Raw genomic sequence first — 18,024 nt, forward strand, 5'->3', positions numbered from 1 at the left:
TCAATAACTAGTAAGGATGAAAATGGAAATACCCAATGAGTCAGCAATTCAATGTCTAGTGAAATACTCACATGTATGCCCTAGGAGATATCTGCCAGCAAGTTCACTAGAGCTTTGCTTGAAACACTGTAAACTTAGACATGCCCATTAAGAGGCAAGTGGCTGGACTTCCCTGGTGGCGCAGTGGTTAAGAGTCCACCTGCCGATGCAGGGGATGCGAGTTCGATCCCTGGTCAGGGAAGATCCCACATGCAGCAGAGCAAATAAGCCTGTGCACCACAACTACTGAGCCTGTGCTTTAAAGCCCACAAGCCACAACTACTGAGTCTGCGTGCTGCAACTACTGAAGCCTGCACGCCTAGAGCCCATGCTCTGCAACAAGAGAAGCCACCACAATGAGAAGCCTGCGCACTGAAACAAAGAGTAGCCCCTACTCGCCATAACTAGAGAAAGCCCGCACACAGCAATGAAGACCCAAAGCAGCCAAAAAACAAACAAAAAAAAGAGGCAAGTGACCAAAGTGACCAAAGTCACACATGGCACCTTACAGAACAGCAGAGATCAATGAACTAGATATACATGATAGATCTCAAGATGATAGTATTGAATGAAAAAAAGCACATTGCTGAAGCCTCCACATCCAGTTAGTTCATTAAAAATTCAGTTACTTCATTAAAAATCCACAAAGCAGGGCTTCCCTGGTGGCGCAGTGGTTGAGAGTCCGCCTGCCAATGCAGGGGACGCAGGGGACGCGGGTTCGTGCCCTGGTCCGGGAGGATCCCACGTGCCACGGGGCGGCTGGGCCCGTGGGCCGTGGCCGCTGGGCCTGCGCGTCCGGAGCCTGTGCTCCGCAGTGGGAGAGGCCACAACAGTGAGAGGCCCACGTACGGCAAAAAAAAAAAAAAAAAAAAAAAAAAAAAAAAAAAAATCCACAAAGCAGTATCATGAATTATGACCAAATATGTACATAATAAAACATAAAAGATGGATATAAATGATGCACACTGACTTGAGAATGATGGCTACCTCTTGGGAAGGAAGGAATAGATGATAAGAGATACAAAAAAAGGACTTCAACTATATCTAACATTTCATTTCTTTAAAATAAAATAACTGAAAGAAATACAGCAAAAATACAATATCTGTTCAATCTGAGTGATAAGGACCTCAAGTTTGTTATAGTATCTTTTGTTCTTTTAGGGATGTTTGAGTTTTTTTTAAAGTAGGATGTTTCTAGTGTATCAATCCATGTGAAAGTTTTAAGAAAGCGAGCAGAGTGTGAATAGTGCTGTAAGGTGAGGACCACAATTGTTAGAGCAATCACATTTCATCACAATAGAGATTTAACCGAGAACCATTTCAGGATTAGGAGGGATAAGGAAGTATTGAGCAAACAGAGATTCCTTTAACATTTTGTTTAACCACACTAAGTAACTTATTCCATATTATTATATTCAGATCTGGTAAGAGATAAATGGAAGAGGAACAAGCTTTCAAAACATTGGCCATAACTGCCTACTTCATAAAATCAGCATCTTTAAAATTCCTTGTGATTCTGATTTGTGAACAACTTTTTGTTGTTGTTTTAAAGGTGATTAAAACGTATTTGATTGGGACTTCCCTGGCGGTCCAGTGGTTAAGACTCTCTGCTTCCAATGCAGGGGGCACGGGTTCGATCCCTGGTCAGGGAACAAAGATCCTACCTGCCGGGGACTTCCCTGGTGGTGCAGTAGTTAAGAATCCGCCTGCCAACGCACAGGACACGGGTTCGGGCCCTGGTCCAGGAAGATCCCACATGCCGCGGAGCAACTGAGCCCGTGCGCCACAACTACTGAGCCTGCACTCTAGAGCTTGTGAGCCACAACTACTGAGCCCGCGTGCCACAACTAATGAAGCCTGCGTGCCTAGAGCCCATGCTCCGCAACAAGAGAAGCCACAGCAACGAGAAGCCCGCGCACCGCAACGAAGAGTAGCCCCTGCTCGCCACTAGAGAAAGCCTGCGCGCAGCAATGAAGACCCAACGAAGCCAAAAATAAAGAAATAAATTTACAAAAACAAAAAAATATCCCACATGCCGCATAGCCAATAAGTAAATAATTTTTAAAATGCTATCTTAAAAAAAAAAGTATTTGATTTGAAGAGTGTTATGAAAACCCTTGAGATATCACAGAGTCCTGGGAAGGGGTTGCTCCACTGCTAATCTAATTATCCCTTAACTAAACCCACTGAATCGCCTGCTTCTAAGGCTGGGAGACAAGTGGACAGTGTCCAGCTTCTTTCTGGCCACATCACCAAACCTTACTGTCAAGGTTCTTTGTTCTCCCCTCAAAGAGAAGCCCTCTGGCTCATGCAGACATGTGGCTCTCGAGTGGATGGGAGCTGGTGGAGGAGAATGAAAGTGATGACAGGGGGGTAGGCAGGATGGTGAAAGACAAACTGGACAAGCACAATAAGAACAGTGGTGGGATAAAAATCTCTGTTGCAAATAAAAGTTGGAGAATTATTGGATGAAGTCAAAGAGGTGCTCAGCAGAAAAACAAAGCACAAAACCCACGTCAAATACAGTCAGTTCTCATCATGCCTGATGCTTCTGTCATATACAGTTGCTGTGAATGCTGATTTAGAGAACAATAAAACCACTGCTCCTAGAGGAAATACAGGGTTAGGCTCCTGCGAGCCTCTGGGCACATCTGTGTCAACCTGTCAATACATAATCTTGCTTTATCTGTGTGTTTCTTTCTAATGACCCCTTACTTAATATATATTGTTGATCCATTAACATTGAACAAGGCCTATAGCACCATGACTTGGGCCAAAACAAAGCTAACCTAACACACGTATTTTTTACGTAAGACACATCCCAGCCTTTTTGTGCTTAGGGACAATAGACAGCATTTCAGCATTACACAGTGCGGGGGGGTGGGCACACGGGTAGGGGCATTTTAAGCAGTAAAATCACCAACAAAAAGCACGCAAATGCAAAAAACACGACACTAAATTGACCGAAAAAAAGACACTTGTCTACAGTGTTAAGACTTGAAACGAGAAGTCACCTTGTTCATCCTTGGCTGCGAACAGATTCACCGTAGACTCAAAATTTTGCCACTGTATCTGTCAATGACCACAGAGACACCGTATTGATTTGGGGGTTACAGATAAATTTTTGCGAGTAGGCAAATTCATAGAAACAGAATCTTTGAATAATGAGAATTGGTTGTACCAGTTAACAGTACCAGTTAATCTCTGTCCAAAAAGCCAAATCTAATCCTCCAAAAAGAGGTGCTCACATTCTGGGATCCACATGGACAAACAGTGCTACATCCAAGTCACATCATTTGGCTCAATACAAGTTTATGGAAAAAATGGAGTCACCCACTTATTTGGAATGGAGAGGTCAAGAGCCCATTTTGCACAATCCTGACTTCTGGCATTATCCACTGAACAATGTACCCTTGTCTTCACTCACAATGCAATCATCTCAGGGCAAATCTCTGGGAAATGAAGTGAGGTCACATTTCCTTCCCCAGAGGAGACACAGCTTAGCCCCAGGTGTTCTGGAGAAAAGGGTTCAGTTGCAGTACGCAGACAATTCTGCCCCTTTGCGGCAACCCAAAGGTCTTGAGCACTTTGGACACTCGGTCTGGCTTCAGGAGTTTGACTTTTGTTAATCTCCCTGTTGGGTTGCGGGTAGCTGAGAGTGTGCAAGGTTATCTAGGTATTACTGCTGTTACTATAAACTTAGGGGCTGATTTTTGGGGTCATGGCGCAGCTCTCCAAAAACCAGACCTCACCACCACCCAAGAACTTCCTGGTCACCACACTGTTTTCCTCCTGTGGACTCACAGGATGCCTTGTGCCTGTGTTTGGGTCTAAGTCCAGATGCCTTAAAACTCTGTTCTCAGAACAAAAAGAATGCTGGCAATTCAAGCCCAGCAAATGACCATGCTGGCCTCTGGAGCTCCCTTTGCTGTTTTCTTGTGATCAAGTACAGCGCCTATTCTGTTTAGAGTTAGAGTGATAGCCTCACAGAACCCCCTGGCAGGCTGTGGAAACAGCTATCCTTACCAGAAGATGAAGAGTGTGCAAAGCCTCTGAGAAATTCTCTTAACCCTTCCCCATCTCCCTATCCTGCCAACCAGCAGGATGACTGAATAACCCTCCACCCAAAACCGCAGCAAACTGGGCGGACAGTGGACCTGGTCCAGGGCCTGATAGACTTGGAAAGGCTCTTTGAGACCAGCTTGTGCACTGGAGGTTGAGAGAAGATAAGAAACTGTCCATGATCCTGTGGTCCATTGAGGAGGTCTCTGACCCAAAGTGCTACACTCATCCCACTACTACCTTTTTTTTCAAGGTGACTGAGAATCTCACAAATTGCCCTGGAAACTCCCCACTATCAGCACCACACTGGCCTGTTTCTGGGTGCAGAAAACAGGGCAGGGGGTGGCAGGTGGCCTTCCAGGTGGATGTCAGGTGCAGTCGTCTCTCGCGGAGCCCTCCAGACCACAAGGAGAGGATGGTGCCTACTTTGCAAATGCTCCCTCACGCCATTTCAGAGCGCCCCCAGGTCAGGTAGGGGCCACGGGGCAAGCACTACACTGTCTAGTCCACTCTGTCTACTGCTGGGGGACATCTGAAAACCTTGCCTCAGCCCTCTTTGTACTTCTCCATGATGAGTCTGTATAATCATTTCTTTCTCACGAACATGTGGGCAGCATGGGGGGTTGGTCAATTAGGAGGCACCTTTCAGAACAAGTTAATATGCATAGCACTCATTCTTGGTTCTTCAAAATGGTCCCTTCACTTCAAGAAACCCTTAGCAGCCACAAAATATCTCTTCACCAACAGATGGCAACTTGGGCCCTCCCTGAATTTCCAGGCTCTCCTGCACCCCAAGCCCTTTCCCGCCATCACACCATACCTGCCCGCTCCCAGGTGTTTCCAAAACACACCTTAGCCACCTCCCATCTCCCACCACCCATGCTCCACACTAGTTGCTCCCATGCCAGCTTAAACGCCATCTCTGCTGGAAAACTTCCCACCTCCCCCCACTCCAAGTACTAATGAATCCAGTTCTCCGTTTGCACAGCACTTGGTGTGAACCTCAGTGATTATTTTTATTACGGCCTGTCTTCAGATGGCTGAATATTTCCACCTCCCCCATCTGTGAGAGCCTTGGGGTCAGGGACACAGCCCACTCGTCTTTGTATCCTGCCCAGGACAGCACCTGCCATGTGTGTGCCCTATAAACACATCCCTGGGGAAATGTGGAGAGAAAAAAGCTCTGTGGGAAATTATGGAACACTTTGGAAAAACATGACAAAAGGAGGCCTGATCTCCAGGGTACACTAACTTTTCTTCCGGTGTTCTCAGGACTTCCCTTTGAAGACCTGAGATTAAAAACACTCCCAGGGAGTCCCAGATCCACTGTCTCTCCTCCTATAGTGATGAAGCCCGGGGTCTTGGTCCAGGTGTGGGACAGGAAGGGCACAGGGTAACAGGCCAGTCAGCGGGGCCCGGGCTGCAGGGACTGGCAGGGGCCACCTCTAGAAGGGTGCAGTGTGCCCAAAGTGGACATTCAAATCCCCAATCCCAACTCCTCCCTTGGTAGCTTTTGAGGAGTCACTTATTTTCTCTTAGCACTTGGGTGCCCCATCTGTAAAATGGGTATAATACTGGCCTCAGGGAGTTGTGAGGAGGGGAGAGGCATAATGTCCACGTTGAGCTTTTGCTGAAGGTGTGTGTGGTATCCGTCAGGTGTGTCAGGGTGGATAACTACTCTTCTAGACTCAACCAGAAGCATGGACACGCAGCTCATGCTTTCAGTGCTCCTCTATCTTTTAACTGGTATTTCATCTCAATCAACACAAACCTGGTCTTTCAGCAAAAGGTTCACTTGGGCCTAGTGGTCCTTCCTTGTGGACATTCCACGGGACAGGACTTCATCGTCTCGGATTCAGATGCTTCCGTGACCTGACAGCGTCTCCAGGAAGCAGCTTCCAAGGCACCCCTGGGAATAGCTTCTTGGGTCCACAGCCTCCATCTTTCTCCACCTTCCTGAGCCCACCTTATGTGGGAAAAAAAAAAAAAAAAAAAAAAAAAAAAGTACTTCTGGAAGCTCAACCCTGTTCCAAGTGGACCACAAATAGGGTAACAAATCTGAGGAAGAGGCCCCCAAAGGGAGCGCCCTGGAGTTGCTGCTTCACCCCGAGACCTGGCCTCTTGTGCTTCTGCGTCTCCTTTCACTTCAGCAGACTCCTATCCCTTCGTGTTTATTCTCGGGAGTTTCCATCCAGTCTCCCAGATCTGGCCCCCCAGTTCCTCATCCTGCCCGCTCCACCCTCTGGTCTCCAGCTCAGGACCTCGAGGCATCTGCACATGCTGTGCCATCTGCTGACACCATCCCATCACGGGACTGGCTCCGCATCCTGCAGGTCTCAGCTTCCCTGTCCCCTCCCGACCACGTCCTCTGCTCTTCCCCTTTGCAGCGCCCCCCAGTGGCAACACCCACACCGCTCTGCCTTCCCGGCTATCAGCGCCCCCAGGACTGTCTTCGTCCACTGTTCTACTCCCAGCACTTCACTGACAACCGCCCACTGAGGGGGAAAACCACCCCAACAGTGCCTCTGCCTGCCGCCAACCTGGGCAAGAGGACCCAGGGCAAAGCAGCAGCCCGGAGGTGACCTGCACATAGGCCCTGCTCAAACCCTGGCATCCCAACAGGCTGCAAGGGGGCAAGGGCCCCTTAGTGGCTGAAGGTCCAGCTATGAATCAGCGCCTCAGGGGGAAGGGACAGTGGCTTCATTTTGGAGGGGAACTGGCACACAGCACCGCTGTCCTACTTAGCCAGCCTCCTTCCTAAGCCGCTCTAAACTGTGCCACAGGATTCCGAACACTCGATGACCTGGAATGCCCAACAGAGTCCGTCGATTTCCTAGGGGCTAGCAAGTGCAGGAAAAGAAAGTGCCAGCATCACACTCGGGACACGAGGACAATTGCTACCATCTGAGGGACACTAACTCACCCCTGACACCCAGATGCCTTGTTTAACCAGAGGACAATGACAACCTCAGTGCTACCGGATGGAAAAGACTCCATGGCGTCAGGGTCCCCAGCTCAAGATCCCAGCTGACACTTGGTACGTGTGGGGTCAAGTTCAAATCTCTCGGAGTCTGTTTTCTCATCCAAAAAACAGGGGTAACACCACTCCCTCACAGAGCTGCTGAAAGGGCTAAATGAGGTAACAGATTAAGTGTGTGCAGCACAGCATATGGCACGCAGCACGCACATAATACACTGTAAGGAAAACGCAAGACGCACCTCAGATAGCACCTGAGTGAAAGTACATCGAGACAAGCCATTTGGTGGAAGAGTTTGTGCTCCCTCGAGCCCTGGCTGAGAGCCTGCGCTTTCAGGAAATTCCTAATGAACAGGAAGAAGCATATTTTCCCCGATAATCTCCACTTTATCCCTTTTATTTCCAGTGTACAGTTCTTAATGACCCTCTTCACTGAACTATTGCTCTTCAAAGAGACTTTTTAATAGCGTTTTGCTTCTGGAGGAAGTTGAAGCTGGATGCTGCCCGGGCTCTTAAGAATAAGAAAGGGCGGAAGCTGATCGTCCGGGGCAGACAGGCAGCACCACGGAGGGAAGAAGCCCTGGACTAGTTTGGAGCTGGGCTCCTCCTGGCTCTTGGGGCACCTCTCTTGCACATCTCTCTGTGCTTCAGTCTCACCATTAAAAAGAGGCAGAGGCCAGATCTCTGGGCCCCCTCCTGCTTCAACACGATCTGACTGTGTAATTAGTACAACCAGAGATTCGACTTAGTAACTGGCACTTCCCCCAACAACTTGTGTGCAGAAGCTTCGTTGTTCGGGCTGCCGATGGACACCCCGTGCAGGGTCCCGCTGTGGGAAGATGGAAAGGCCGGTCAATTTCTTCCAATTCACCAGCTCTGAGGAGACTGAGGAGGAGATGCCAGTGACTGTTCCAGCAAAAAGCCTCATCCTCACCCACCACGGAAGCCATCCCACTGCCAGGGACCCCAGGTCCTCAGCGTCCCAGGCCTGGGGCAGAGACCACATATGGAACTTTTTAAAGGAGAATTCTCAGACTGTGGTGTAAATTCAGGCTCACAGAACAGATTATCTGGCACTGACCAGAAATGAAATTTCAGTTGGTTTCTAGATCAGTTTTCTGGTAGGTTGAGGGCATAAGGGTTTGGGGTACATGAAGGCACACCCACCGTGTTCTCTTCCGTAACTTGCCTCGTTGCCAGTGTAGTTAGCTGAAGCCAGGATGCTGGATGTTGACTTTATTTTCTTCTCAGCTTTGCTGTCTCTGGCTTGGTATTGATTATTCCTTTATGTGAGTTATACCAAGGTTACCACATAAAATACAGGACACCCAGGTAAATGTGAATGTTAAATAGACAATGCATCATGTTTTGCTGTAAGTGTACTCCACGCAATATTTGGAGCATACTTATGTGGAAGCTGACTCGCTATTTATCTGAAATTCAAATTTAATTGGCCATCCTGCATTTTTATTTGCTAAATATGATAACCCTAATTAAATCAATTTTAAGCAAAGACTAGCTGCTTCTTAGTCTCCAAGTATAACAACATTTCAAACCCAACTTTTCCCCTGCCAACACAAAAGTCTCTCAAAGCAAAACCTGTCTTTTTATTTCCAGGACATGTATTTAAAAATAGGTCTATGAGTATCAAATAAAAACAACAACAAAAAAGATGGATCTTCTTACAAGTCCCCCTAACTTAAGAGCTCAGCATGCCACTAGCCACAGGCATGACGCCAGCTAGCTCTTTGGGCATCCCCAACTCAACAGCAATTGGCTTCCGACTCATCAGGGTAACAGGGAGAAGGGAGGAGGTGCAGAGTTCAAAGGTGGCCACTTCCCCAAGGAGGTCTGCAGGCCTGAGGGACAGTGAGGAAGCAGTGCTACCGGCAGAGGAATGACAGGAAGCAGTGCCACCACCAACTGCCACAGAACACACACGCCCCGCTACCAAGAGCAGCACCCACCACAAGGACAAGTTAATTGTGAGATGAAAGGAAAAGTGACTGCCCAGGAGTCAAGGGACAGACACATCCCACCTGCCCTCACCCTGGCTTCTCCCAGTCTTGAACCTGCGCTGGTAACTGGGAGCCCCGCCCACACACTGCCAGCATTCTGGGCAGACTGGAGCTGTGAGGCCTCGGATGGGGCACAGTGCTGGGGGAGGTGACGAGGCAAAAGTTCTTTAAAATCACAGACTCTCACTCTGATCAAAAGTTACTCATAGGGCTTCCCTGGTGGCGCAGTGGTTGAGAGTCCGCCTGCCGATGCAGGGGACACGGGTTCATGCCCCGGTCCGGGAAGATCCCACGTGCCGTGGAGCGGCTGGGCCCGTGAGCCATGGCCGCGGAGCCTGAGCGTCTGGAGCCTGTGCTCTGCAACGGGAGAGGCCACAACAGTGAGAGGCCCGCGTACCGCAAAAAAAAAAAAAAAAAAAAAAAAGTTACTCATATAATACGATGGTCTTAACATTTTATTTTGCATGGTGGTATACAGTCTGAATGACTAGCGTGCAATCCAAAGTGGTTTTTATAATCCTTGCTATTCTAAGCGGCGTTAGTGCTGCTGTAGGGCAAAGCCCTCACTGACAAATTACATTCGTGAAACGCAGTCGAGCAGGGAGCGCTGATGCCATGTATTACAAAGTGGCTCTAAGGAGGCCATTCCCCGACTTCTCACAGCAAAGGGGATCAAGAACTAAAAGTACCTTAGAAAAATCAAAGGGCACTGAAAGCACCCTCTTACATAAAGATCAAGCTGGTCAGTTATTAATCCATGGTGCTCAAAAGTGAGAGAATTAAATAGGAGGCTAAAATCTGGTGAATCTTCTCACTTCCTCTTCTTGGTGGAATACAGCTTTTCTTCAAGTGGAACTGGGACGATCCCTTCACACTCTTTCACTTCCTGGGTCAGAGGGTGCTTTACAATATTTGGTCTAATCACATCAATGTCTCGAGACAAATGCTCCATTATGCCTTCAACAGTTGTTGTCGGTGCATAAAAATCCACCAAGAAATACCTGCAATAAAATAAAAATTTGTGAATGTGCTGCGTTCTGAAATACAGCAATCTCACTATTTTGGTCAATGTTTTCGTGTTACTCCTCTCCACATACAGACATCAACTACCTACAAACACACATACACCTCTTTATCAAAATAGAAACTGCCAGCTGACCAGCTAAACCAAAGTGTAGCAAGTACTATGCCTGACCTCCCTTTTCCTACGGCCTTTCCCATTACACTCCACTGAATTTTTCAAACCATTAGTTGATGCTTTTTGTGAAAACATCTATGAGTCTTCTAATTTTCCAAAGGATTTGACAAGTGACTTAACGCACCTAAGAGATACGGTAAGTATCAGCCATACTTCACAAACTAGAAAAAGGTTAAGAAAGGCCTGGGACTCATCTAAGACTATCCAGCACATTCAAGAACTGACAAAGAACAAAAGAAAACTACTTGAATCTTGGGTGGCAGGAAGAATTTAACATTCATCTACTCAGACCAGACGAATACGGACAGACATCTCATACAGCTCACTGGTCTTCAGTGTTAATAACTTTATCAGTAGTTGGCTGTATGCCGATGCAAAGGAATAAGCGTCTCTATTCCCTGCCCACCCTACCCGTGCTCTGTTGCAAAAGTTGAAGCCTCACTTGTACTGTTTGGTTGGGACGACGGTGTTAAAGGACAGCTTTCAGCGCAGTATTTCAGAATTCTACAGTGTTCCAGCTGGTTCAGACGACCTTTGACACCACTTATTTGGTTCCAGCCACACTCTTCTCCCAAGCATATTCCCATCCTAGGTCTTTGCACTCTTTGTGCCTCTGCCAGAAATATTCTTCACCCTGGTTCCACACAGCTCATCCCTCACTTCCATCACGTCTTGTCCAAAAGTCACCTTGTCAGAGAGCCCTTCTCCCCCACCCACCCAGCCTCATCCCTCTTACCTCCCTTTCTTCATGCTTTATTTTTTTCCCCATAGCACTTTATCACCACTAACGCAGTGTATATTTGTTTACAGTCTGTCTCACTCCACTGAAACATAACTGCCCTGGGAAGAAGGACTTTATTGCTCCATCCCCAGCACCTTGAGCATAGGCTAACGAACATCAGGTCCACAGTAAATATTTCACAGTGGTGTGTTGGCATGAAAGGTGGGATTCTCACAGAAAGCAGGAAAGACCAAATTAAAAATGAACAAATTCGGCAAGTAAGAACGTTATTAGAAAAAGTATGGCATTTTGTGTAATTCTACACAGGGAGAGGGTTCAAAACTCGTAAGGAAAATTCCCAACTTCCCATGTGACCATTCACAAGCCTAGTGGGAAAGTTATTCAAGTAAAAATAATTAAAAGTTAAAGCACAGGGCCTCCCTGGTGGCGCAAGTGGTTAAGAGTCCGCCTGCCGATGCAGGGGATACGGGTTCGTGCCCCGGTCTGGGAGGATCCCATATGCCGCGGAGCGGCTGGGCCCGTGAGCCATGGCCGCTGGGCCTGCGCATCCGGAGCCTGTGCTCCGCAACGGGAGAGGCCACAACAGTGAGAGGCCCACATACTGCAAAAAGAAAAAAAAAAAAAAAAAAAAAAAAAAAAAAAAAAGTTAAAGCACAGAAAAATATATATCATGCAAAAACGCTAACCAAAAGAGAGTTGAAGTGGCTACAGTAATATCAGACAAAGGAGACTTCTGAGCAAAAAAAATTATCAGGGGGAAAAAAGAGAAAATACTTAAAGATGGGTTCACCAAGAAGACACAAAATTCCTAAATGTGTGCGTACAGATAACGGAGCTACAACATACAGAAAGTAAAAACTAACAGAACTGAAAAGAGAAAGAGACAAATCCACAATTATAGGTGGAAACTTTTAACATTCCTCTCAGTAATCAACAGACCTAGTATACAGAAAACCAGCAAGGTTACAGAAGAAGCAAACACCACCCTCAACCAACTGGATCTGACATTTATAGACCCCTCCACCCAACAACAGCAAGATACATATTGGTTCTCAAGGGCATACAAAACATTTATCAAGGACGACCATATTCTGGGCCATAAAATGAGTTTCAATACATCTAAAGGGATTCGAGTCATACAGAAAAATCTTGAGAAAATCCCCAAATACTTGGAAACTAAACATACATCTAAATAACCTATGGGTCAAAGAAGAAATCGAAAGGGAAATTACAAAATACTTTGAATTGAATGAAAATGAAAACAACACATCAAATTTGGAGAATGCCACTAAAGCAGTACTTACAGCAGTAAACTTACAGCACTAAACATCTACGTAAGACTACAAGAAGGGCCTCAAATCAATGACCTCAGCTCCCACCTTAAGAAACTAGGAAGAGAAGAGCAAATTAAATGCAAAGTAAGACCAAAAAAGAAAATAATAAAAATCAGAGCAGAAATCCCTGAAGCAGGAAAAACAATAGAGAACATCAGTGAAACCAAATACTAGTTCACTGAGATCAATAAAACTGATACAATTCCAACTGGATTGATCAGTAAAAAGAGACAAGATACAAATTACCGATATTTCGGAATGAGAAAGGTGAAACGACTACAAAGGTTACAGATATTAAAAGAATGGTAAGGGAATATCATTTTAAAAAAACTTTTGCAATAAATTGACAACCTAACTGAAATTCCTTGAAAAATACAAACTATCAAAACTCACTCAAGAAGGAACAGATGACCTGAATAGCCCTATATCTATCGAAGAAATTAAATTTGTAGTTAAAAACCTTCCCACAAGGATAACTATAGGCACAAATGGCTTCACTGGCAAACTCTACCAAATGTTTAAGAAAAAAATAGCAATTCTGATATAAATTGGTCTGGAAAGTAGGACAACACTTTTGAACTTGTCCTATGAAGTCAGCATTACCCTGGTACCAAGACCAGACAAAGACACTAAAAGAAAAGAAAAAAACAGATCAACATCCCTCATAAACATAAATGAAAAGACTCTAAACAAAATTTTAGCAAATTGACTACTAAACTATATAAAAAGGACAATATATCCTGACCAAGTAGGATTTAGTCCAAGAATGCAAGATTGGCTTAACATTTCAAAATCACCATATAAATAAACTAAAAAAGAAAAACCATGTGATCATTCCAATAGATGCAAAAAACAGCATTTAGCAAAATCCCATATCCATTCCTGATAAAAACTCTCAGCAAGCTAGGGAAAGAAGGAATCTTCTACAACCTTATAAGAAGCATCTTTGAAAAACCTACAGCTAACATCATACTAACTGGTCAAAGTCTGAATGCTTTCCCCCTAAGAGAGGGAACAAACAAGAACGCCTACTCTCACTACTTCTATCTGACATTTTACTGAAGTGCCTTGCCAGTGCAACAAGGCAAGAAAAAAAGAAGTAAAGGGCCTCCCTGGTGGCGCAAGTGGTTGAGAGTCCGCCTGCCGATGCAGGGGATACGGGTTCGTGCCCCGGTCTGGGAGGATCCCATATGCCGTGGAGCGGCTAGGCCCGTGAGCCATGGCCGCTGAGCCTGCGCGTCCGGAGCCTGCGCGTCCGGAGCCTGTGCTCCGCAACGGGGGAGGCCACAACAGTGAGAGGCCCGCATACCGCAAAAAAAAAAAAAAAAAAAAAAAAAAAAAAAAAAAAAAAGAAGTAAAAAACATCCAGGTTGATAAGGAAAAAGTAAAACTGTCTTTATTTGAAGATGTCACGAACGTGTATACAGAAAAATCTGAAGAAGCTTATGGAAAAGATACCAGACTGTAAGTTTAACAAGGTAGCAAGATACAAGATCAATAAACAAAAATCAACTGTATTTCTATATACTAGCAACAAATAATCAGACCTTGAAATTAAATATTAAATATTTAGTGATAAATCTGACAGAAGATGTGCAAGACTTGTAAATTAAAACTATAAAACATTGCTGAAAGAAGTTAAAGAAAACATACATAAATGGAGAGGTATACCTTCTTCATGGGTAGGAAGATTCAACTTGTTTAGTTGTCTGTTTTCCCAAACTGACGTAAAGAGTCAAAAGAATCCCAGTCAGGGGCTTCCCTCATGGCGCAGTGGTTGAGAGTCCACCTGCCAATGCAGGGGGCGTGGGTTCGTGCCCCGGTCCGGGAGGATCCCACATGTCACGGAGCGGCTAGGCCTGTGAGCCATGGCTGCTGAGCCTGCGCATCCGGAGCCTATGCTCCGCAATGGGAGAGGCCACAACAGTGAGAGGCCTGCATACCGCAAAAAAAAAAAAAAAAAAAAAAAAGAATCCCAGTCAAAATCCTAAGGCTTTTTTGTTAGAAATTGACAACTGATTCTTTTTTTTTTTTTTTAGATGTTGTTGGTAGGAGTTTATTAATTAATTTATTTATTTTTGCTGTGTTGGGTCTTCATTTCTGTGCGAGGGCTTTCTCTAGTTGTGGCAAGCAGGGGCCACTCTTCATCGCGGTGCGCAGGCCTCTCTTGTTGCGGAGCACAGGCTCCAGACGCACAGGCTCAGTAGTTGTGGCTCACGAGCGTAGTTGCTCCTCGGCATGTGGGATCCTCCCAGGCCAGGGCTCGAATCCGTGTCCCCTGCATTGGCAGGCAGATTCTCAACCACTGCACCACCAGGGAAGCCCTGACAACTGATTCTTAAGTTCATATGGAAATTCAAAAGACCAAGAACAGCCAAAACAACTTTGATAAAGAATGAAGTTGAAGGACTAACACTACCTGATTTCAAGACTTACTATAAAGCTACGGTAATCAAGACAGTATGGTATTTATATAAAGATAAACAAATAGATCAATAGAATAGAGAGTTCAGAAATAGATCTAAATGCACAACTGATTTGTGACAAAGGTGCAAAGGCAATTCAGTAAAGAAAGGATAGTCCTTTCAACAAAAGGTGCTGGAACAATTTGATATCCATAGGCAAAAAAAATGAGCTCTTTGATCCATGCTTGTACAATATACAAAAATTAACTCAAACTAGAACACGAATCTAAACATAAAACACAAAGCTAGAAAACTAGAAGAAAACACAGGAGAAAATCCTTGTGACCTTGGGTTAAGCAAAGATTCCTTAGACATGACACCAAAAGCACAATCCATAAAAGAAATATTTGATATTTTAGACTTCATCAAAATTAACAACTGCTCTTTGAAAGATACTCTCAAGATAATAAGAAGACAAGCCATGCACTGGGACTTGCAAACTCATCTTTGATAAAGGACTTATTTCTAGAATATTAAAAAGTCTCAAAGTTTAATTAAAAAACCAATTTTTAAAATGGACATAAAATTTGAAAAGGCATTTCACTGAAGATATACAATGGCGAAGAAGCATATGAAAAGATGCTTAATACCACTAGTCATTACAGAAATGCAAACTAAAACCACAAAGAGTTACCTACCAGAATGGCTAAAAAATGACCATACCAAGTGTGGTGAGCATGTAGAGGAACTGACACTCTCACACACTGCTAGTGGGAATGCAAAATGATACAACCAACTTTGGAAACCAGTGTGGCAGTCTCTCAGAAAGTTAAACAGACACCTGCCATTATGATCAAGCCATGCCATTCCATTCCTAGATTTACCCAAGAAAATTAAAGCATATGCCCACAGATCAACTTCTATATCGATGTTCAGAGCAGCTTTACTTGTAACAACCCGAAACTGGAAATAACACAAATATCCATTAACATGTAAACTGATAAGCAAACTGTAGTACATCCATAAAATGGCATACTACTCAGCAATAAAAAGGAAAAAACTACTAATACATACCACTGATGAATCTCATAATAATTTCGCTGAGTAAAAGAAACTAGAGTAAAAAAGAGTACATACTGTCTGATTCTATCTAAATAAGATTTTAGAAAATATAAGCTAATCTACAGTGAAAGAAAGGAGATGAGATGGCAGATAAGTGGAAGGAAGGATCACAACAGGCAGGAGGAAACTTTAGGGGTGACCAATTTATCGTCCTGATTGTGGTAATTTCATGGGTTTACATATATGTGCAGTTTATTGTGTGTCATTTATACCTCTACAAAGCTGTTGATTTTAAAATGGTTATGTAGAGGTTGAATGAGCAGGACTTGGTGAATGCCTCAGTATAGAGTGGTGGTGATGAGGAGTAACTACAGCTGATGAAGACGCCGAGGGTTTTTCAAGAAATGAAATAAAGGGCTTCTCTGGTGGCGCAAGTGGTTTAGGGTCTGCCTGCCGGTGCAGGGGACATGGGTTTGTGCCCCGGTCCGGGACGATCCCATATGTCGCGGAGCGGCTAGGCCCGTGGGCCATAGCCGCTGAGCCTGCGCGTCCAGAGCCTGTGCTCCGCAACGGGAGAGGCCACAGCAGTGTGAGCCCTGTGTACCGCAAAAAAAAAAAAAAAAAAAAAAAAGAAATGAAATAAAAACGCCAATTCCTCCACGACCTGGCAAACTTCTTGATCACTGACTTGCACGTGTGCTCAATGATGAGACCACCATTTGGGCTTACTCTGAAAATTACACACCAACCTAGCCAAATCTTCCAAGGTTTAACTCTACTTGTTTATTTCTACTCCACAAAGCAGGAACTACCGTTGCAATCACCCAACGTAAGAACTGCTTATTTGTTCAATGGTTAATTATTGATTACTTACCTTGAGTAAGGCTCTGAATTAGACCCTAAAAAATAAGTGTATGAAGTACCTAGGGGTAAGATGAGAATAAAGACACAGACCTACCAGAGCATGGACTTGAGGATACGGGGAGGGGGAAGGGTAAGCTGGGACAAAGTGAGAGAGTGGCATGGACATATACACACTACCAAACGTAAAATAGATAGTTAGCGGGAAGCAGCCGCATAGCACAGGGAGATCAGCTAGGTGCTTTGTGACCACCTAGAGGGGTGGGATAGGGAGGGTGGGTGGGAGAGGGGGAGACGCAAGAGGGAAGAGATATGGGCATATATGTATATGTATAACTGATTCACTTTGTTATAAAGCAGAAACTAACACACCATTGTAAAGCAATTATACTCCAATAAAGATGTTAAAAAAAAATAAGTGTAATCGACCTTAAATTACCTCCTCCTTGCCAACCCCCAGCACTTTTCCCACTCCTCCACTTCCAATAATTATGGCCGCCTGGTGGCCAGGGCTGGGAACGCTCTCATTCAACATGGCCTCCAGCATCTCTCTTCCCTTTTTTATCCGTTTGTTCTTTCATCCAGTATACATCAAAATGTCTTGCCTAGCCACCATGGACAAGTTATGACCTCACCCTCTGTCTGTTAACACCCCACAATACTTCGTTCTATAGCAGCAGTTTTTCTTTAAACACATATACATCCTCTCTGAGCTCCTTCCTCTTTCCTTGCTTTTTCGTCTAGTTTCCCTAGAAGTGTCTTCCTCTTTTGCTTTACTCCACTTAAAGCCCTGATAGCCGGAGGTGGTGCACCGTGAAATGCCACCTATTACACAGGATAATATATGGAGGGAAGTGCTTAGCAAGGGCCTGACAGGCTCTGGGCACACAGCCACCCCGGCAGTTACCACTGCCAGCCCTGTAAATGCTCCACATCCCCTCCCTCCAGAGAGTACACAGGTGTCTCTTGCTCTAGTGAGTTAATAAGCCTGCCCCTCTTTACGGTCAAGTATTCAAGTTACTCAGATACCATATCTGGGGTTCAGCAAGCATTGTCTTCTTCCACTTTCCATCCTATTACACCACAGAGGTATTTTTGGAGGTTCTGTTACTACCCAAACCCCTCCAGCCTTTACCTTCTTTTAGCTACTCTGTCTTCCCTCTACCAGTCAGGACACTCATCCAGCAACCAAACCCAAACAAAAGCACTGGCCAAGATGCAAATGGGTTAGTGCCCACAACCACAGCTGTGACAGTCACTTCATGCTTATCACACTGTTGATCTACGCCTGGGGTGCATGTGGGCAAGACTGCTTCTACTCCCATG

The 18,024-nt window shown here is 45.1% G+C and overlaps 1 protein-coding gene across 2 annotated transcripts in view; it reads right to left on the reverse strand.

Moving 5' to 3' along the window:
* Positions 1–9,533: 9,533 nt before the first annotated feature.
* MRPS6 (mitochondrial ribosomal protein S6) overlaps positions 9,534–18,024 on the reverse strand; it is a 65,851-nt gene continuing 57,360 nt past the window's right edge. For both annotated transcript variants that reach the window (XM_060098528.1, XM_060098527.1), the window contains one exon: positions 9,534–10,097. In XM_060098528.1, coding sequence (XP_059954511.1) covers positions 9,908–10,097 — 190 coding nt within the window. In that variant the 3' untranslated portion in view covers positions 9,534–9,907. The remainder of the gene's footprint in view (positions 10,098–18,024) is intronic.

This window comes from Mesoplodon densirostris, chromosome 5 (genome assembly GCF_025265405.1).
Source record: "Mesoplodon densirostris isolate mMesDen1 chromosome 5, mMesDen1 primary haplotype, whole genome shotgun sequence".
NCBI lineage: Eukaryota > Metazoa > Chordata > Mammalia > Artiodactyla > Ziphiidae > Mesoplodon > Mesoplodon densirostris.